This window comes from Rissa tridactyla, chromosome Z (assembly GCF_028500815.1).
Source record: "Rissa tridactyla isolate bRisTri1 chromosome Z, bRisTri1.patW.cur.20221130, whole genome shotgun sequence".
Taxonomy (NCBI): Eukaryota; Metazoa; Chordata; class Aves; order Charadriiformes; family Laridae; genus Rissa; species Rissa tridactyla.
Genome location: NC_071497.1, coordinates 63,531,791 through 63,553,049, shown reverse-complemented (window position 1 = coordinate 63,553,049; position 21,259 = coordinate 63,531,791). Strand labels below are relative to the sequence as shown.

At 35.6% G+C, this 21,259-nt stretch overlaps 1 protein-coding gene across 14 annotated transcripts in view; it reads left to right on the top strand.

Moving 5' to 3' along the window:
* ERBIN (erbb2 interacting protein) overlaps positions 1–21,259 on the top strand; it is a 120,912-nt gene that overhangs the window by 81,761 nt on the left and 17,892 nt on the right. For 12 of the 14 annotated variants that reach the window (XM_054185239.1, XM_054185234.1, XM_054185229.1 and 9 more), the window contains 13 exons: positions 4,989–5,052; positions 6,852–6,926; positions 8,219–8,363; positions 8,799–8,871; positions 9,997–10,126; positions 10,482–10,597; positions 11,619–11,688; positions 12,767–12,866; positions 14,918–15,039; positions 15,561–15,731; positions 16,514–16,696; positions 18,905–19,022; positions 20,565–20,748. In XM_054185239.1, the coding sequence (XP_054041214.1) occupies positions 4,989–5,052; positions 6,852–6,926; positions 8,219–8,363; positions 8,799–8,871; positions 9,997–10,126; positions 10,482–10,597; positions 11,619–11,688; positions 12,767–12,866; positions 14,918–15,039; positions 15,561–15,731; positions 16,514–16,696; positions 18,905–19,022; positions 20,565–20,748 (1,551 nt within the window). The remainder of the gene's footprint in view (positions 1–4,988; positions 5,053–6,851; positions 6,927–8,218; positions 8,364–8,798; positions 8,872–9,996; positions 10,127–10,481; positions 10,598–11,618; positions 11,689–12,766; positions 12,867–14,917; positions 15,040–15,560; positions 15,732–16,513; positions 16,697–18,904; positions 19,023–20,564; positions 20,749–21,259) is intronic. The other 2 variants (XM_054185238.1, XM_054185235.1) reach the window with 1 other exon arrangement.

The window sequence follows — 21,259 nt, the reverse complement described above, 5'->3', positions numbered from 1 at the left end:
CTCTCTTTCTCTCTCTCTCTCTCTTTCTCTCTCTCTCTCTCTTTCTCTCTCTCTCTTTTTATTTTTTTTTAAATTTAACCACATTAATATGCACTTTGCTACAGTGAGGGTCTGGAAACATACATTTTTTTGTGTTATATACACTGGGGAGAAAAGATTTGTTGTGGTGTTCATAGTACTCAAGAGGTGAATCTGCCTTTCAGGATAATGCAACCATGCAGCAGTTGACCTGGCCAGCAAAGGCACATGGCCTGGCGTTAATGTTAACGTTAGAACAGAAGCTGATGTGCAATTCAAACTTACACGGTTTTCCAAACCTAAGTGTGTGTTTTAAAAGGAACATGCTGTACAGCTTTAAACAGTGTAGAATATCCAAAGGCTTCTTTTTTCTTTTAAACCAGTAAGATGCAGCAGTATATGCTAATATTTTTGCTATAGAATACAACTGTCTTTTCTTGTTTCTCTGTCACTCTCACCTTTTTAACATTCTCATACTTAAAGCAAATTCTTTTGTGTTTGTAATGTGAAATGCATTTGGATAAATTTCTACAAAATCAGCTGAATTAAGCATGCACATAATTTTTAACACTAAAGCATAAAACACTTGAAAGACTGTTAATCAAAATGGGTAATTAATGCCAACACACTAAATCAACCTTACTTTGTGCCAAATGCATCATTTTGCTTGGAGCTTATCCACAGGCAGAGACTGCAGCACTGGCAGTATTATAATGCAAACCAGCTCAATGAAAATATTTCTACTGAAAGGAAAGCAAAATTACACAAAGACTATTTTAGAGGCATTTATCTGATAGGTTGGGTTTGCTGAAAGTTGGGAAAATGGTCCAACGGAAATATAAAAAGTTTATTTTTGATATTTTTTTCCTCCCAACCTTCTGTCTGTTGCCTATTTGTCTATAAAAATAGTAGCCTTTTTAGAAAGAAACAAGTTATTTGGGAGTGTAATTACGATGATTCAGGGCCCAATCTTTCCCTCACACACACCTCTTAAATTGTATGCTACTTGAAGTAAGCTGTATTGTTAACTTAGTGAAGCTGACTGGTTACAACATCAGAATCTGAGGCGTAATTTAGACTACCTGATCCCTTAGTGTTGGATTCATTTGACAGCAAGTTCAACAATATGAATTATGAAACAGATTTTTCAGTTTATGGAAGGGATTACATAGTGCTTTGGCAAAGATAGAAATAGGTGTAACTCAGTGGTCTGGGAAATTTTTCTTTCCAGTTCTGTATTCCCCTACCTTTAGCATTGAGTTTTCCTGTTACTTTTACATTATTGGAAGTTTTGTTTGCATTTTGTCTGAAGATATAATTGCTCTATAAACAATACAGAAAAGGAAAGAGATACTAGGGTAGCTGAAAGTGCTATAGATTAGGCAGGCAGTGGAGAAGGGGTTGAAAGTAACGGAGGCTCTGATCTTGCAAACACGTTTGTGTATGTTTTACAGTTGAGTGGATGTGTTTGTTAGGTTACAGGCATTTCGGCAAGAAAAAAAGAAAAAGGGCCCCAAATCAGTAACGTTACTTTGTCATACAGTCAATGTTACCTAACATTAGTTTTGCAGATACTTGAGAGAGATTTGTGGATATTTGCTCTGTTTCCAAATGGTAAGATGGGGACCCTTGATGAAAAACTGTAACAGTGTTTTGTTTTGGTTTTGGTTTTTTTTTTTTTGTAAGACAGTGAAAAATAGGGCAAGAATGGGAAATTTTGAGTTGCCTTAGAGCCATTAAGGATGTAGCACTAGCAGGATGGGAAGGGAGCACCTAGAGCTTGGGTTGGACTGGAGTGGAATTTGTGTATCTAGTGTAATTTGGCAGCGGGGAGGAGAAAGCTTTATTGCTTAGATCCTATGGTGTTAGCTGTGTAAACAGTTTGGCCTCAGATTTGAATGGTGTGCAGGAGGAAGGAAAAAAATATCACTCAGACCTATGAGTGTGTTGGCCTGGGAGATTATTTTATTATTTTTTTTTTTAATTTGTGTGTGTGTATCTTTACGAAGCCATTAAAACAAAACCAGAAGAGTTCATGTCAAACTGAAAGAAAAATTCCATTCATCTCAAGATGCACTAGAAAATGCTGTCTTAACTGTGTTTCAATTCAGCCTCATGAAAATTCACTTAAATCATATTTAGCTTTTTTCATTTTGTTGCTGTTACCTGTTTCTTTTTCCTTCACTTTTAAAAATTGTATTTATTTCTAAGCTGAAAAGTCAGTTCAAATAAAAATCAAGACACTGTCTTAAAACTGTTGAAAGGACTATTAAAGTGTAAAAATAAGCCTTTTCTTTCAAATATTTATTGAAACTAATGTATCAAATTCAATCCCACGTAGCTGTGAATCTCCCTTAATCTGCTTTTTGAGACTGGAATTTAGATCATCAGTGAAGTTTTGGACTGCTCTCTAGTAGTTCACAGTCTAGCTAACATAGCTTGAAAACAGAATAAATTTAAAACCTTTTTAAATTTAAGCCCTCAGTAAAAGTACAGTAAGCGTTGCCCACAAAGTTTTGAAAGTTGCAGAGTGATATGTTAGATCCTTTAAATGCGTCTTCATCTGTGCTTCTGAAAGACTCATTGGGGCAAATTTGTTAGCAGCATATGGCACTAAAATTGGTATCGGCACAGTCTCATAAAGCTCTGAGAAATTAATCTTATGCAGTATTTCAGAGGGATTTAGATAATTTATTTTAGAATTGGAAAAATGAATTTTAGCTGTTGATAATTGTCTGGTTCATGAGCTTCAAGAAATGAGGGAAAATATTTCTCAAATTCTTCCGGCGGTAGGCTTTTCATTAATTTTTTTTTCTTTTTCTTCTTTGAGACAGGGGGAATGTGAGTTAACGGCTTTCCCCCAAAGCCTGTGTATACTATGTGCGCAGTGCAAAAAATGGCTTCTGCTTTTGTCTTGATCATGTTTTTACTTAGTCTAAATTTCTAGTTTGTCCCCAGCATAATTACTATAATGTAATGAAAATTAGATCTATAGACGAATGGTGAGTGTAATCCTTTTTGGAGTTTATTTAATGAATAATATTAATAACCACATTAACTTACTTTCAATAAATAAGGCATTTTTCAGTAGAATGTAATTTTTTACGGAATCACGGAATCTTCAGAGTTGGAAGGAACCTCTAGAGATCATCTAGTCCAACTCCCCTGCTAGAGCAGGATTACCTAAAGCACATCCCTCAGGGCTGCATCCAGGCGGGTCTTGAAAATCTCCAGAGAAGGGAACTCCACAACCTCCCTGGGCAGCCTGTTCCAGTGCTCTGTCACCCTCACCATAAAGAAGTTTTTCCGTGTATTTGAACGGAACTTCCTATGTTCTAGCTTGTGCCCATTGCCCCTTGTCCTGTCGCTGGGAACCATTGAAAAGAGCCTGGCTCCGTCCTCCTTAAACCCACCCTTTAGATACTTGTAAACATTAATCAGGTCCTCCCTCAACCTTCTCCTCTCCAGGCTAAAGAGTCCCAGCTCTCTCAGCCTTTCCTCATAAGGGAGGTGCTCCAGTCCCATCATCATCTTGGTTGCCCTTTGCTGGACTCGCTCCAGGAGTTCCCTGTCCCTCTTGAACTGGGGAGCCCAGAACTGGACACAGTACTCCAGTTGTGGCCTCACCAGTGCAGAGTAAAGGGGGAGAATGACCTCCTTCAACCTACTGGCCACAGTCTTCCCTATGCAGCCCAGGATGCCATTGGCCTTCTTGGCGACAAGGGCACACTGCTGGCTCATGGATAATTTGCTGTCTACCAGGACCCCCAGGTCCTTCTCCTCAGAGCTGCTTCCCAGCATGTCCGCCCCTAACCTATACTGGTGCTTGGCATTCTTCCTTCCCAGGTGCAGGACCCTACACTTGCTTTTGTTGAACCTCATTAAGTTCTTCTCTGCCCAGCTTCTTAACTGTATATTCGGAACAACTGTAATACTCAGTGTATTTGAAGAACTGAAACTGAATAGCTGCATAGAGCATCTTGTACTTATGCAGATGTTTTTAAAATATACTAGTGTTCATACATATATTCTGATAATATGAAAGACTCTACCATGCAGAAGCTCTTACATCTAGTTTTTTCCAGATAGTACGTACATATTTGTGGGTTATATTTGAAAGTTTTAGATACTATTAATTAATCTATGGAAATCTATTATTAAGTAAATACACAGCATAATGTCATATGAGGGATTCACAGCCCCTTGGAAAATATTTTTAGATAGTACTGCTATTGACTGGAGTACTGATTGTATAGACCACCACGTGCAGTGGTAGATAATCTCTGTGGGGTCCCCGAAGTAGACTTCAAATGGAGGAAAAATTTTGCCAAAACACAGCTTGAAATAATGGATTTTACTTTATTTCAGTCATCGATTTAATCTTTGCCATAAATTGGTTTGAAGAGTATTGATGTGTCACAAAATCCAATTTTGTTAATCTGGTCTGTTGTAGTATTTGAGAAATAATTACGATTCCAGACTATATCACATGGAAGCAACTTTGACAGTAGCATGGATAGGTAGAAGGTGTTGTTGGTTACTGTGAATCAGCAGTGGTCTTTTCTGTTTTAGCCGATCATTAGGCAGTGGTCTTTCTCTGAGGAAAACATGTAGTTAACCAGCCTTTGGCTGATGAGACAATTTATTGTAACTGTAGGTGGAAAGCTGAAGCACTCAAAAGAAGAGTAACTTCACTTTATCATAAAGCTTACTCTAGTGGTCTTAATTTTTGTAAACTAATCTGTAGATGAGTTTGTGTGTACTCTCTTGTGTTGCAGATGGCATGATCATTAATACGTGCCCGGTTGAACAGTGTGTGAAAATTTGACCTTCATTAGATATCAGTCCAGTTAAGAACAGCATCTCTACTTAATAATGATTAAATTAATATATGTGTATGAATACAGGAAGATTGGATGTAACTGGTGTTGTCTTAAATCTAATTCCTTATTAATCCCCTTCCTGTGCAGAACCATGTCCAGACTGACTCAGCTGGAGCGACTGGACTTAGGAAGTAATGAATTCACAGAAGTGGTGAGTTTTGCCATAGTAACATAGCTTTGTATCTTTTATAAATCTCTTTATCCTTTGATCTATTTTTAATCAATATGAAAATGTAAGCATCAGCTTAGAGTTTTGCTACTGAGCAATTATTATGTATACCTCATACTACTTTATGGAGCCTGTTATAAAAATTACATGCATATTCTGATGAATATGAATATGTTTTTTCTCAACTTGAAAATAACACTCTGTGGTATAGTGTGGCTACTGTACTGGTAAAAAATTAATAGTCATGCGTGTCTGAATTGTGAACATAATTGACTTATGATAAATTCTAAATACTTACTGGTTATCATGTATTTAATGCTGCGAGTTCTGTATAAGCTGTGCATAACCTGCTTTTATTATTGTGTACAAACTATTTCGATCCAAGGGAAACTATATTAAGTTTGAATATTGTTCAAAATAGTATTTACAGTTGAGGTGCTCCGATTTTTCCTTCAGCATGGATTGACTTGTTTCCAGTTCATGATCTCACAGAAAAATACATCTTATATTTACAATCACTGCTTCAACAAGTACTTTCCTGGGTAAAGAAATTTAAATAGAAGTATAGTGGAACATTCTGACCTGACATATAATAAAGTCAAGCCTTTGTGTGCCATCAGTAGATCATTCAGAGCTGAACACTTGCCTAGTTGTATGTTTTGGCAGATAGGGAAGTGTATTTGAGGAATTGTTCATTAGTATTACTGCACTTCTAGCCATTACCATTACAGCTATATTCTCATTGCAGGGTAGATATTCATGTGGGAGTCTTAAACTAACGTGCCTAGGCGCACGTTAAACCATAGCAGCCAGGAACTAAGTACAGGCTGCAAAATTACCTGTTTGGGTGTATTTTTGGCTGATTGCTTCATCTCTCCCAGCCTTTTAGCTGCAAGAGTAAGCTATTGGTAACTTATTTCATTATGATATCTGGGTAAAAGCACAAAAAACTTTGAAACCGCTTTTTTGGATAAAGATCTGTCTGAAAGGTAGTCTTCAGTTAAAGTTTTCTCTTGGAAAATGAATTATTGGGAGTTAGGACTGCAACTTGTGCAGGAACACTGTATATTTACAAATATAACAAAACTGAGTTCTGCATTTAACTGAACTGGCTTATACTTGTTAAGGTGCATTAGCACCTGTTTGGTCTTAGTTTGTCAGGACGAAAGTTTAAATAGGAAAGCACGCACAACATGGGTGTTCACCAAGAAGTGGACTTTCCCTGATATGTAAGATACTTCCAACAATGAGTTGTAATGAAAGCACAATCCTGCACTTCACTTTATGGATGGAGTGGTTTGCTTGTATCATGCAGATGTACCCTTTGTTGCCAGAAAATTTAAATCTGCATTCCTTTTCTGCAAAACCACATCTTTTGTGTTTTTTGAAAAACAGGTCTTCTGAATTGATGGAATTTAAGGGATTTTAGACCTCCATGAGAGAGGAAATGGTACACATAACATTTATTTATCGTGTGCTCCAGTTGAAAAATAATACTTTCTGTAAAGCAAACAAACAACCTCCACGCACTTTTTGTGAGGATTATTTAGTTCTGTGATCAAGTTCTTAAAAGATCTTTGTCTATGTAATATATATTTATATTTCAAAAAGTGAATTATCTGTGTTTTCTTTAATGACACAGTTAAACAAGTGTATATAACAGCTATAATAATTAATTACTTACTTAATTACTTAAAGTTGCAACAGATGAATCACTAAAGTTGTTTTTGCCTTTCACTGTTTTATGTATGAAGCTTTTAAAAAATCTCTTCCCTTTACAGCCTGAAGTACTTGAACAACTGAGTGGGTTAAAGGAGTTTTGGATGGATGGTAATAGACTAACACTTATTCCAGGGGTAAGTCCTTTTACTGTGTTAAACATTTAGTATTTTAATTTACAGTGGTATTTGCTGTGTCAGCTGTCATATACATTAAAAGTCATCATGTAATTTTATCGTTACTTAAAGCCAAGAGGCTAAATGCCACTTAAGTGCTTAACTAGTTTACGTAGAAGTTGTTACTGATTGTGAGAGTTGGGTAAACAGCTTTTCTTTCATTGAAAGTTACGGACTTCTCATCTAAAATATATGTTCCAATTCAGGAACAGGGTAAAAATCCTAGATCAAATCTCGTATCAAATTTAGGGTTGACTGGTCCTCCCAGAAAGGGATTATTTTGTGTTAGACAGCAAGCAGGAATTTACGGGATAGATATGTTGTGTGAATTTTTACTGGTCACAGCTGTGAAGCAAGCAATGCCTATATAAAGTGCTTTGTATTTGGGAGCATAGCCAGTTCCTGAGAAAATGGTCTGTTGACTTTGTCTGGGTTCTGGACATCTCTCAAAATTACAGGGGGTCCAGGCTGACCTATTATTGCAGTACTTGTGAACCTGTGCTTATGTTCTAGTAAACTAGTAAATGAGTATTTGAAATTTGGGAAGCAGCTGGACTGTTTTCGACTTAAAACCAGTAGCAGTCTTCTGACATGAGGCTTTCTTTCCTGATCAGTAGTCGTTTCTACTGTCTTTCCTCACTTCAGCTAATTCTCCTTGAAGAGCTGAGTGGATGTAGTAAACGTTTCTAGTTTATAGTAAAACTGTATTTGTGAAAGTGACTGCATCTTCTCTGTGAAGATTTTAGTAGAGTAGTGTGCACAGATCTTCAAGCTTATTCTTGTTTCATATGGAGAATTAGTACAAGCTTATATTTTGGCTTGTTTCTTCAGTTTAGTACAATAAGGGATCCATTGTTGTTTTTGAGGTTAAGTAAGATGCAGTTTTACACAAAAGGCAAAAATAAGCATTAAAAGACTTTACTGGAGTCTAATGATGTCCTTACGTTACCTGTCTGTCTGAAAGCTTCAGTTACTCATCAAACCATTGAATTTGCAGCAGACTGACTTTAGAGACCTGCAGAATTACGGTGGTGTGTCTCTTTGTGTGTGGGAAAACATACCTGCCTGTAGCTGCACAAATACTTCATTATAAAGCTTGGATATTTTGCATAAATTTGTATTTCAGCACTATAAATAGGTTTTCTCTTTTCCTCTGGCATTACCCTTGAGAGACAGCTTGTTGTCAGATCTGCTGGATTTTTTGTTTTGAACTTGCACTTTCCAGAATGCGTTATTTTCTCTTTTTTTTTTAGTTCGTAGGCACTTTGAAACAGCTGACCTACTTGGATGTTTCTAAAAACAACATTGAAGTAGTTGAAGAAGGTATTTCAGGTTGTGAAAGCCTGCAAGACCTACTGTTATCCAGTAATTCACTTCAGCAACTGCCAGAGTCTCTTGGTTTGTATTTTCAATTAATTCATGTTTTTAAAAGCTTATAGTTTAGACACAGAACACTTGAAAATAGACAAATGGCAATTTAGATCTGTTTCAACTGATTAAAAGTGACAGTTTTGGATGAAGCTGTAATGTGTAGCTGAATAATAAAATTTATATTTGTTTTGGAGCATTCTTGACTTTATACAGTAGTTTGTAAATGGATGAGAATCTCTTGACAGTAACAGAGGAAAAAAAAAATATTTTATATCTTCCCCCTCCCCCAGCTGCCACAGTATAAGCTGGCAAACAAGTTCTGTAAGATCATCTGCCTATTTCCTTAGGTATATAGCACCATAGGCATGTCAGGGAATTCAGAAGGCATGGTTGTTTGCTCATTAAAACTAAGCTTAATGAACTCAGATGTCCTTTTTTATTTACTTACTCATTTTATTACAGGTTCCCTGAAGAAAGTAACAACACTTAAAATTGATGAAAACCAGTTAATTTATTTGCCAGACTCCATAGGAGGGTAGGTATTTCACCTAAATAAAAGGCTAAATTGCCTTTCTGCAATTTTCTGTAACAATGGCTCCTCTTTTGAAGGTTTTACACCTACTTGATTTGATTTCTTCTACACGTTCATGTTTTAATAAAATCAAAAGCAAGTGCTTTCACATCTTCTACTTTGCAGTATGTATGTTCTTTATGTATTATTTAATATAAAAAGACATATATTCCTCACTTACTAATGCAGTCTCCAATCTATGAAAGAAAAACTGAATGTGAAAGAAAACAAGATGTTTAAAAAGGCAGTCAGCTGCCTGAAACAGTTTTTGGCCATAACGTAACTGTGGCTGTGGTAAATATTGCAAATGATTGAACTACTATCAAAAAGCATGTAAAAAGTGAATCTGAACGCACACGTTTTTCTTTTTCGTGTTATAAGGAGAATTTTCACCTGTCATCAGCAGGTTTTTTTAATGTATAATTACGTGTTCAGCAATTTAATTTAAAAATTGCTAATGATGGCAAAAATAAATGGTTCAGAATTAAGTGCTATACAAATGAAGGGTGCTTATTCCAATTTCTTTTCTCCTATTATAGTTAATGTAGGTTATCTTTTGTTGTTACAATGTACAAAATACTACTTCAACGCCAGATTCTCAGGTTCACTGTTTCTAACTCATGAAATTATCTTCCTGTCCATAAACTGCACTTAACTAATGTTTGGCTACGATCTATCCCATTCTGAATGTTTTCAGTGCCTTGCGCTTGCACATTTTCACGTCGTGTATAAACATTTGGTGTTGCTGACTCCCCTCTTTTCACTGAATGTTCTCTTAGGAGGACAGCGTAAAGGAGATTAAAAAAACCAAACACAAAAAACCAAACACACACACACACACACACACACCACCCTGAAAAAAACCAACCAAATCCAAAAGCCCCACAATCAACCAACAGACGAAAAAAAAAACCCCCAAACACTTTTTAGGCAATCAGTAAAGGATTTTTCTTGGATTTTAATTCCTTTGGGTTTCAGAGTTTTATTTTGAATTAAATTTGAGATCTGTAATTTATAGTGGTATTGAGTTTAATTGAATACTTGTTGGATGACCTGTATAGAGGAGTAATTTTTTTTTTTTTTTTGCAGGTTATTGTCAGTAGAAGAACTGGACTGTAGCTTCAATGAGATTGAAACATTGCCTTCATCTGTTGGGCAGCTCTCTAATATAAGGACATTTGCTGCAGATCATAACTTTTTAACACAGCTGCCATCAGAGGTATGTATTTAATTACAAAACTAAAATTAATTTTTAACGTGTTTTAAACTATATAATCTGTACAACTTTTGGATAACAAGTTAATAATTCTTGAGTAGATTTTCTTTGTTTATGTTTTTAAAGGAGGATGTATACAAATATACAAGTTTTCAAATAATGAAATTCTGAAACTTTTTTAACCAAGAAGTAGGAATTTGTTGTTAATGTATTGAAATTAAAAGAAGGTTTAATACGTAAGAATAAATCAAATTATACAAGAAAAAATATCTGTAATACTAATCGTTTTAAAACAGTAAAAATTTGCATATTTAGAGTTGTGAAGATTAATTAATTCTTCGGGGGTTTTTTTTTTCAGATTGGAAACTGGAAGCATGTAACAGTGTTGTTTCTGCATTCTAATAAGCTTGAATTTCTCCCTGAAGAAATGGGTGATATGCAGAAATTAAAAGTCATCAATCTGAGTGACAATAGGTTTGTGAATGCATTTATTCAAGTAGAAGTTGTATAAAATACAATAACAATGTAGAGGCATTGTTAAGAATATATTATGCTGCCTTTCCTTATCTCATGCACAGCTTAGAAGCTGACTAAGATGCAGTATTTAATGTATTATTGTTGTGTTCTGGACCTTGCTGTTCCATTGTACTAACCTGTCTTTAATGGCTTGGCACGTGCATTGAAGCACAGCTTCAATAGATTCACGATTGATAGCATGTATTTTTGTGGAGAATTAGTTCGCTTTTTTTCATAAAACATTTGATTCTTACTTAAAAGTTAATAGCTTCCTGTATTGCATATGGAGGACACAAAACAGTACCACAGTATAGTGTAAAACACTTGAGTGTGCTGGGGAAGGGGGAAGAGAGAGTTGTGTTTCATTAGAGCTGTTCATTAAAACATGACAAAACATTTCTCTTTTGGGAGCTGCCAGTTGATAGAGTTGAAATATATTGGGAGAGGTAAGTCTAACTGAGCTCTCCCTCCTCTTCTGCCAGTCCAGCTTTTCTGTACTCCATCTGTAGATTGATTTATCCATTAATGTCAGAGTTTCTATTATCCAGGGCAGCCCCTTTGCCACACATGTATCTTGGAAAAAATACATTTTTCAGGTGTAACGCTTTTTTCTTAATTGGCGTGCATGTGTATTGAAAGATAAAATGCTGAGGATTTATATAATTTAATTCAGGTTAGTCATCTTCAAAATTGTATTCAAGTCACCAAACAGAGTTAAATTCAACTTCCATTGTCATTTTTTTAAGCTGCTTGCTAAACCAGCCAGAAGTGCATTTTTTTGTTTGCTTTTTTTAATTCCAGGTATAGCTTTGAATCTAAATTAAATGGTGTTGCCTTTTCAACTGTCAATAGTTATTAATTTAACTATATCTATAAATGTCCTTTTTAAACATTTTTACACACTAATGCAGGATTGTTTCTTAACAGACTTAACAGTATTGATAAGTGTACTTACATAAATTCTTGTTGTAATTTACAGACTGAAGAATTTGCCATTTACCTTTACAAAACTGCAACAGCTCACTGCTATGTGGTTATCAGACAATCAGGTGAACTTTTTAAAATTAAAAGTAAATAGTTGTTGACTTTACTCCTAATGGAATTGACATGTACAAAGCCATCTGCTAAATAATGAGACCTGATACTGTGTTATATACATCAATACTTCCTTGTACCTGGTACTGTGTATGCACCAATACTTCTTTGGCATTACTATGTCGGTTCTCCTGAAATAAACATCACTGAGCCTACCTGTCTTTGGAGACTTTTATAGATCTAGCAAAGTTCTGTGCCGTTAAGAAATACCATTTAACAGATGTTGGGGGCTTTTGATTTTGTTTTTCTTAATTCAGGCTTGTTTACACAGGAGACAGTGCTTAATAAGCTAGTACTTGAACGTCTGTAGCATGCTGTTTCTTACACAGCTATACCGCTGAGGAAACTTAGCGTGCCTTTTTTTGAGCCAGGTTTCCTGCCATACCTTTGAACTCTGTGACTGTTCAAGTTTCAAGCTATCAAGCAGTAACTCATGTGCTTCTGGCTTGTATTTTTGTTGTGTACTGAAGCCCTCTGTACTATGCTGATTTTCTGAATGGCATTAAGGTGTGCAAGGCTGCCAGAAGTCCACTAGCCTCAGATGTAGTATTATAGAAAGCTCTTTTACGAATACATAATTTCAAGAATCTCCCGCCTGTTTTTATAAGGGGTGGGGAATATTCAACCTGGTGTCAATACGAAAAACTGAGCACAAAATTTTTCTCTTCATATACTCGTCTGCAGCTTTAAATGGCCAAATATATCTGTGTATTCCAGATCAACCTACTCTGGGATAGTAATAAGTCCTAGCAAGAAACTGGGTTATATTTTGAATATCCAGTGTTTGCTTTTCCCTTAAAGCTGTTACTGACTTTCACTTCTCGGTCAAAGCCAGTCGTCAGTCAAAGACAGACATGTTAATAACTTAATTTTGTGAAAATTATTCAGAGGAGAAATGGTTTAATACAAGACAAGAGTACTCTTCAAAGTAATGGGACAGGCATGCTCTGTGATATGTAGATCATATTTACTTTTTTATGTGTATATATATATATATTCTCGTAACATATCCTTCTTTCATTTGCTTCCCAGTCTAAACCACTTATCCCTCTTCAAAAAGAAGTTGACCCTGACACACAGAAAACAGTGCTTACTAATTACATGTTTCCCCAGCAGCCAAGGACCGAGGATGGTAAGAATTTCTGAAATACTCTGTCAGAATGCTCACTTTTGAAAGTAATAATGGGAAGACTGTCCAGCTAATATGATTTTCACTAAATAATACTTAACTACAAGTTTGAAGTAGACTTCTAAGTGATGAAGAGTTATACTGGAAGAATAAGAACAGTAACTTAACGTGACCTACATATTGGTGAATTCTAGATGAAATGGTTTCAGTGAGCGAGGTGAGGAATGGACTGGTGGGATCACGTTCTGTGATGGTTGCACTTCCCAGTGTGGCACCCTATTTCATTCTGGCAGAACTGAATGGTTTGGGGTGAAATTCTCCTTAGCAGGTGTCTGCTTTAGACTGACTATTTTAACAGAATGTTACACAAAATGTTTCCTCCATTACTGTGTACATATTTTTGGAAAAGTACATAGCATTCTATGGTGTTTTTTAAAAAGAAAAAAAATCTGTCCAGAAAAAAAGCATATCGCTCACATTTAGTTTGAGCCATTTTATAAAAGGTTAGGCCTAAAGTATTAAGATGTTGCCAGAAAGTTATTTTTGCACACTTGTGAGATAATTGGGAAAATAAGTAACATTCTGTGAGTAACCCCATCAGGAGTTAGAGGAAGAGTTAAATCTCTTTATTTTTCCACTTTTTCCTCCTGCAGGCAAAAGGAAAAATCTTGTGCTGCTTTATCAGAAATGGAGGGGGGCACATATCAATGGAAATAATTGAAAACTGACAAGCAGCAACATTTGCTTTTCCATGGCACAAGTGTCTAGTACACTGAGAGAGGAGTATTCAAAAATATCAGCAAAGCAGTAAATTGTGCATCATTCTTACTGCCTTCTAATGCAGATAATTCTTCTGATAATACCTCTGATAGAATGTGAGAAATATAAAATCATTTGGAGATTCAGTGAAGATCATTCTGAAAGCATGCTCTCCATTTGAACTTTTTTTTTACCCAGGTGCCGCGGTTTCTTTCTGTAGACAAGGAAATGGCTGCTTGTTTGGCTTAAGTTGACAGAATACCTGCCTCTGAGTCGGTCATTTCAAATAGACAGTTTGAAGTTTGATAGATAGTGGTTTTAAAAATTAAGAATTTTTAAATTCCTTACCAAGTTTTTCTTTTTTGCTCAGGAACAGTTTTGGTGATAGTGAAGTCTATTGGAATATTTTCAGATGTGTTAAGATTGTAAGTTTATACAATAAATGCAGAGTAACAAATATTCCAATGCATTTGTTGAGCCCTATAGTTAAGTATTTTCCTATTTCAGGTATAGAAGCAGTTAATATGAGCAATCTTGGCATTGCTAGTGAAGGATATACATTTGCTGGGGTAGTGGTGGCAGATTTATTAGACTATTTGGCATCCAAAAGTAGAACCTGGCTGATGTAACACAAGGCATGGAGACATGCCAGAATGAGACAGTGGGCACACAAATTTTTTTTTTTTAATTATTTCTTGTAAAATTAAGCAAGAAATACTTTGTAAAGCTCCTGTCATTTGTGTAACTTCTCCAAAATCATGTATTTACCTTAAATTTTAGATGCTTTAAGCTTTTTCAGGATTAGTAATAATGCCACTAAGTCATTCTTATTCTTCATTTTTAATTTTTCATTAAATGAAATCAGGTGAATGCTCTTTGTGCTTAATGAGACCACCTCACTGAAGTCAGGTTATATAAATCTGTATAATTTACATTTATATATACAAATAAATATTTTCATATTTATATATATATAATATATATAAAATACTTTGCAGCAGAGATTTCTGCTGAAAAATTTCAAGTGTGTGTTAAGACTAGTGTACAGCTGCGCGTATGAAGTTTTTTACTTTACAGATAGGGATTTTATTATTATGAAAATGCAGCCAAGTTGATAAAGTAGTGGCAGTGCAGCTGTTCTTCAATTAAAGGTGCTGATAGTCTCTTATCTTTTAAGAATGCATACAAAAGCACACAAATCCCATCCAAGAGAAAAAAAAAGAGGATTTTTATTTCATATAATGTATCCTGTTCTTATGGAAGTCTCTCTCTTTTTTTTTTTTTTTTTTTTTAAGTTATGTTCATCTCTGATAATGAAAGTTTCAATCCATCTCTCTGGGAGGAACAGCGGAAACAGCGTGCTCAGGTGGCATTTGAGTGTGATGAAGACAAAGATGAGAGAGAGGCACCACCTCGGGTTAGTATTTGAATGTATTTTTGAATACTTGGTGCCTCCCTGCATTCTATTGCCACCCCTGAATCCCATCCTTTGCCCTACTTTGGCTGTAGATTTTGCTCTACTGAAGAAATCAAGTCTTCAGTTATTAGTTAAGAATATCTTAACAGGATGAAACACTGTATTGGGGGTGGAGGGGGCGCTTTTTGTTTTGGTTGGTTTTTGCCAGATCATTTAAAGTGGAGCACGAAGGAAAACCTCTCAGCTGGTGTAAGGCAATGTAGGGTATAACTAGGAGACTACCTGACTGGTGGTGCCGTGGGGAAGAGTAGTGGGGAAACACTGATTTATCCTGATTTTTTTTCTTTTTTTTGCTGGGTTTTATAAACTTAAGTCTGCGTGAGTGCAGGTAGACTTCGAGCAGCAAAGAAGAGGTCCTAGATTGTTCAGTGTTTTATCCTAATTAATTGTCTGTTTTAAAGTTGATGTTTTAATTATGGCATTTAATTAAATGTAGAACACTGTTGCTTTTTGCTATACAGGAAGGCAACCTGAAGAGATATCCAACTCCATATCCTGATGAACTGAAGAATATGGTCAAAACAGTCCAGACAATTGTACATAGGCTAAAGGATGAAGAATCTACTGAAGATATTGCCAAGGAGTCAAAACGAGAAGGCCAGACAATTTCTGTAAAAGATGTGGGGGTGAAGGTTAGAGATGACATTATCTTCTGACTTTGCAAGAACTTCCAAAGATCTAGAGTGTCATTGATTCTTTTAATTCTCTTCTCCCTCCCAACTAATGCTTTAGCAGAAAAATTGTCAGATTAAAGAACAGAATTTACCTCTTCACCATCTAAAGAAGTCTGTAATAAATGTCTGGTTTGCAGTAGCAATTTTCCTGTGACACTAAGAACAAGGAAAGTGACTTGATTCTCAGGCAAATAGAAACTATGGGTGTGTTAAGGAGCTGGCTTCTTCAGTTTTTGGAGGATGGCATCTTTGTCATCCTCTGATCCTCTTTTATCCACCAGACTTCACAATGAAATTCAGGATAATCTCTAAGGATTTTATTGCTGCCCTCATGACTGGAGGCTTTACATGATAAGTTGGGAAGGCAATCATAGCAAGTTGACACAGGGGTCAGGAGTCTCTAACAGGCTGATGTAGCATGATAGATGATAGGACTGCTGTTCGGTGCTGGCAAGTCTCATTGTAGACATTCTTGGCTTTTTTTTTATTTAACTAGAAATTTAATGGTACAAATCAACCCCAATAAGGAAGAGGGTCAAACTGACAAAGGGTAGGGACTGTACCTCTGTAATCTGCAGATTTCTGCGCATTTCATACCTCATGCATTTCATACTTTAATATTTCAAAGCTCAGATTTTTCATTCCATAGTTTCCCAAAATATATAATGTTAACTTTAAATATCATATGTTACTGAAAACCTTTCAGGATGTTTTTTCTGCTAATGTTCTTAATCCTGTAGACTTCAGAAATTGCTTCAATAAAGAACAAAGCAGATGAGAGAAAGCAATATTCAGCAGGAAGCTCTGTGCAGAAGCCTACTGAACCAGAAGCTGAGCACAGCACCGTAAATTCACAGATGACTGCACTTGTTAAAACCTTGCAGAACACGAAAACAATTGTCAACCATGAAGACACGCTCGAGGTACGGCATTGCAATGAACATCATAGCAGTCAAAGAATTGTGCTGGTGTTGTATTGAATTTTCTACTCAGGGTGATGAAAATTTATGCTGACAATAGCAGAAAATTGCCATCCATAAGTGCTGTAAATAGATGGTTAGCAATGCAATATTTTTCTTACTTTAGATTATATTAAGTAAAAGTTGAAATAGCTAGTAAGAAGTTCATAATAAAAGATACATGCATGTAAAGAAAAAGAAAGTAAACTCAATTGAAAGTTGACATAAGCATCAAACTATAAAAAGACTTAAATAGAATTTCCCAGGTTTTGCTTATCAGTTCTTCATTAAGTAATCTATTTTAATTGTCACTGAACTGACAAACTACCTGATTAGTGGGATCAATCAAAAACTTGTATATCCAAGTGACCATGCACATTCATTCGAAATGAAAAGTGAAAGGTGGGTTTAAAAATCTGTATTTCTCTGTGTTTATTAGTGAGCTGTCATGAATATGACTTGGATTGTATTTACCTCTTAATAAGAGAGATTTTAAACTTCTAAACTGTTTTCACATCTCTGACAAACACAATGTATTCATTTATTTAGAATATTTCAGACTTATGACAAATTTTGGAACTTGTCACTTAATCAACTTTTTCATAGTTTCACAAGCAGATTAGTTTTGTCTGTGTTCTGCAAGCAGTGGAACGCGCACATATTATACTTTTGCTGAAGAGACTTTGTGACAAGCAGTTGTGGCTGTTGCTGGCTATTTCCCCACTGGCATGTTCTGGCTTCTGCTTGCTTTCTGAAAATACTGGTTTTGACATTGTTCCTTCGTTTAAAAACGTAATTTCAGAAAATTATATTAGCTGTCTAATGATAGTGACAGCAGTTCTTTGTAGCTGGCTGCATGCCAGTAAGTAAACGAGGTAGCAGTGTATAGTCAATCAGGGATAGTGAATTCCTTACTTCCGTGTAATAATCTGCTGATAACTGTTGCAGCTGAATCCAGATACCTAAACTTTGCATGCGTGTTATGTTTTTCATTTCAACATTGATTACACTTGTATGTCACATCCAAGAGGGAAGGCAATGTGGTAGAGGCAGTGAAGAGGTGGTCTGTTCTGACTGCAGAGAAAAACAGATGGATTTTTATTTTTTATTTTTAATTAAGACTATAATAGCTTGTTTGTTACATCCCAGTCATGTTTTGTCCTCCAAAGAACTGACCAGGTAGTTAGTATCATGGGAAAGGTGGTGCTCCAGTAGGTTTTACGCATTAAGTGTTCTGAAACTTTTTAAGAAAAAGTGAACATTCACAGACTGTTTTTGCAATCTGCAACATGGATTTTGGAGCATTTGTGATAGGAAGCATGTTTACTGGAAAGGAATTTCCACTTTGGGGAAGGAAGGGTTATTTTTCTTCAAAATATTAATGGAAACAATTGGGTTTTGAAGACAATAGGAATTTAGGACTGGTAGTAGGATACTGAATCAGTCGCGTGGCTGCTCTTGCAGCAGCTTTGTCAGTTAATCTCTTTCATAAGTGTACTGAGCTCCACCTTATGGTTAGGAACTAGTAATTTCTAACTTAAATGTATTCAGCATCACTTTTCCTCTGCCATTGTTACTGAAGTTAGATAACTTCTCTTGCTTTTGGAATTTACCTCCAATGTAAATTTAAAGGTATAAACCCAAGCTACACCTGCTCTTTTTTTGCTAGACTAGGCAAGCCAAGCTCATTCAGTCTCTCTCAGTCAGCATAGCTCTCCATTGTTTTAGTCATGCAACTCTCAAACTGTTTCAGTTTGAACTCTTTTCTGCAAAGCCAGTAGCCGCCTAGTCAGTTCTGAGGTGTTTGCTGCTTCAGTGATAACTTCTTGACTTGAACTCAGCTGGAGGTGAACTCAACAGTGGCTGCATCTGCTTGCTCCAAGTAGGTTTTTGAAGCCGAAGTTACCGGTATGAGTGTTGTTCCCATGGAGTTCATCAGTGGCAATGCAAGTCTGCATGTGCTGCTTCTTAAAGATGATTCAGTGGCAAATATTACTAAATTCAGTTGACTTGCACTGCGAATGCACTACACTGTTGATATGTTATGCCTATCTTATGTTGCTTGTTTATTTTTTCCCCCTTTATTGTTCAGTGGGCGACAGTTTAAGTAGCATTTACTTAACATTTAAGCAGTTCTTTAAAATGCACAACATAAAGCTGTTTTTCCTCTAGCAGGAGTCAGAAGAACTCTCCTCTGATGAAGAGATGAAAATGGCAGAAATGCGACCACCGCTGATAGAAACCTCCATAAACCAACCAAAAGTGGTGGCTCTTAGCAGTAACAAAAAAGGTTAGATACCATAAAAAGCAATAGAAGTGTTGTGTGATTATGATGATTTCTCCACTCAAAGTGGCTAGTTTTTCCAATTAAATTATGTAAAAGTAGATTTAGTTTGTATGTTTGAAAAGAAAGAGGATCAATTCTCTAGTTAAACGATGAAAGCAGAAAAAAAATTCCGCAATTTCTTATACTCGAGTATGTGATAGAGAAAGCTGTGCTGACATCCTAATTTTGTTGAATCTTGTCTGTCATTAATTTAAAAGCAGAGGGGGAGAGGAGATGTGTGTGTTTTGGGGACTGTTAGCTTGAAGATACTCTTGATACACTTAAGAAAAGGATTGCAGAAAGTCATATTTACCTTGGAAGTATCTTCTGGTTTTTGTCTTTCCTCTAACGGGGAACTTAAAAACATTGTTTTTGTTACCTAAGTTTTATATTCTCTGAAAGATAATTTCAGTCTGGGTAACGATTTCCTTAAGAGTAAGGAATGACCTAGGATTCGGAGAAAACCTAATTTAAAAGTTGGAGAGTACATTGTATTTTGCTTGATATGATCTCCTTGTCCAGTACTTTCCAGGACAAAAGGCTTTTCTGGCCATTAGATGTAGAAGGATGGTATTTAGTAGAGATGAAGGAAGACACGTGGAGGTAGCAGGAGGAGTCTGCTAAGGATCACATGCCGGTGAAAAGGTTGATGTTTATCAATGCTGTCTTTGGGGTTTTATGCCTGACTAAAGTACTAAGTCAAAACTTTTAGACGTTAGTTTCACAAAATTAATGCTTTTCGCACCTGTAACAGCATCTTGAAGCAAAAATTTAAGTTTGTACACTTATATCAAAATCCTGGCTGGCTTGAAGTCCCACAGAGAAATAATTTTTATATGGGTATAGTATGTAAATATGCATACGTGACACAAGAATCAATGTGTGCAGGTGTAATTTGCTCTGAAAATGTTGTCCTAAGTGGTCTGCAAAGCATGGGAATGCATTGGATTCCAACTCTGCAGAACATTTTTCTTTCCTGTTTTTTTTCTATTTATGAAACTATACAGAGCTTATCCAGTGATCTAGGTCTTTCCAGAGTGCTTGGTCTAATAAATAGCTATTTAACAATTATCTAATATTCAAAATCAGGAACTATGTACACTTTCAAAATCCTGCATCTGAAGCAGTGTACTTCATTTTCATAGGGGCTAACAGACTCATGTAATCCAAAATTTTGAAATCATTGCAAAAACAGAAATACAACGTGATAGATATTTTTGGGAAATATTACATAATGTAGCACTAGCTATTACATATATGGAATAAAGCAACAAGTTAAATTTCATTAACAGGGGAGGGCTGTTTACATTGAGCTAAATATTTTAAAAATAAGAAATACAGCCTACAGTCTTTTATAAGTTTAAATGAAGTTTGCAAAGGTTTAGTTTCCAGTAGTAAGATATACTGTAGAACAAGAGACAATTTCTAAATACTGTAACACACACATTAAATAGCTATTAAACAGATGTATGTGTCAGTAACTAAATTGGAAAATTTTTATTTCAGATGATTCAAAAGATGCTGATTCCTTATCAGATGAAGCTACCCACAATAGCAATCAAAATAACAGCAACTGTTCCTCTCCTTCTCGAATGTCAGATTCTGTTTCCTTAAATACTGATAGTAGCCAAGATATTTCTCTCTGTTCTCCAGACAAAGAAACACATGCTGCTGTTTTGTCCAAAATCAGGTTTGTAAGATACTGTATACCACTGAGCAAATATAATGGCAAAATGTTACTTATCCTTCATATTATGTGTCCATTCCTTTAATTTATCATTCATGAAATAATTTAAATTTTAATGTTTTAAAATAAGGTTAAATAATGGAATAGTTCTCTTTTTTTTTTTTTTTTTTTTTTAAAAAGTAAAATAAAACTCAGAGGCTAATTTCGGTATACAAGACATCATTCTCATCTCTTTCAATAATCAGGTGTAATAATTTCATCCTTATAATTTGATATCCCTGCAAAATACTTCAATACATAATTTTAAAAGCTCTGTGCTTTTACTTGCATAATTTTGAATATCAATTTGATTACTATCATAACTATAAAAGGCTTTTAGAAACTCATAAGAATGGACTTACAGGTTGCTCATCTTCTTGAGGTTTTAATTAGAAGGTGCCATTTTTTAAAAAACTGCCAATAGAAACGAGACACTTGTCCAAAACTGTCATGGAATTTTTGATTAAAAAAAAAT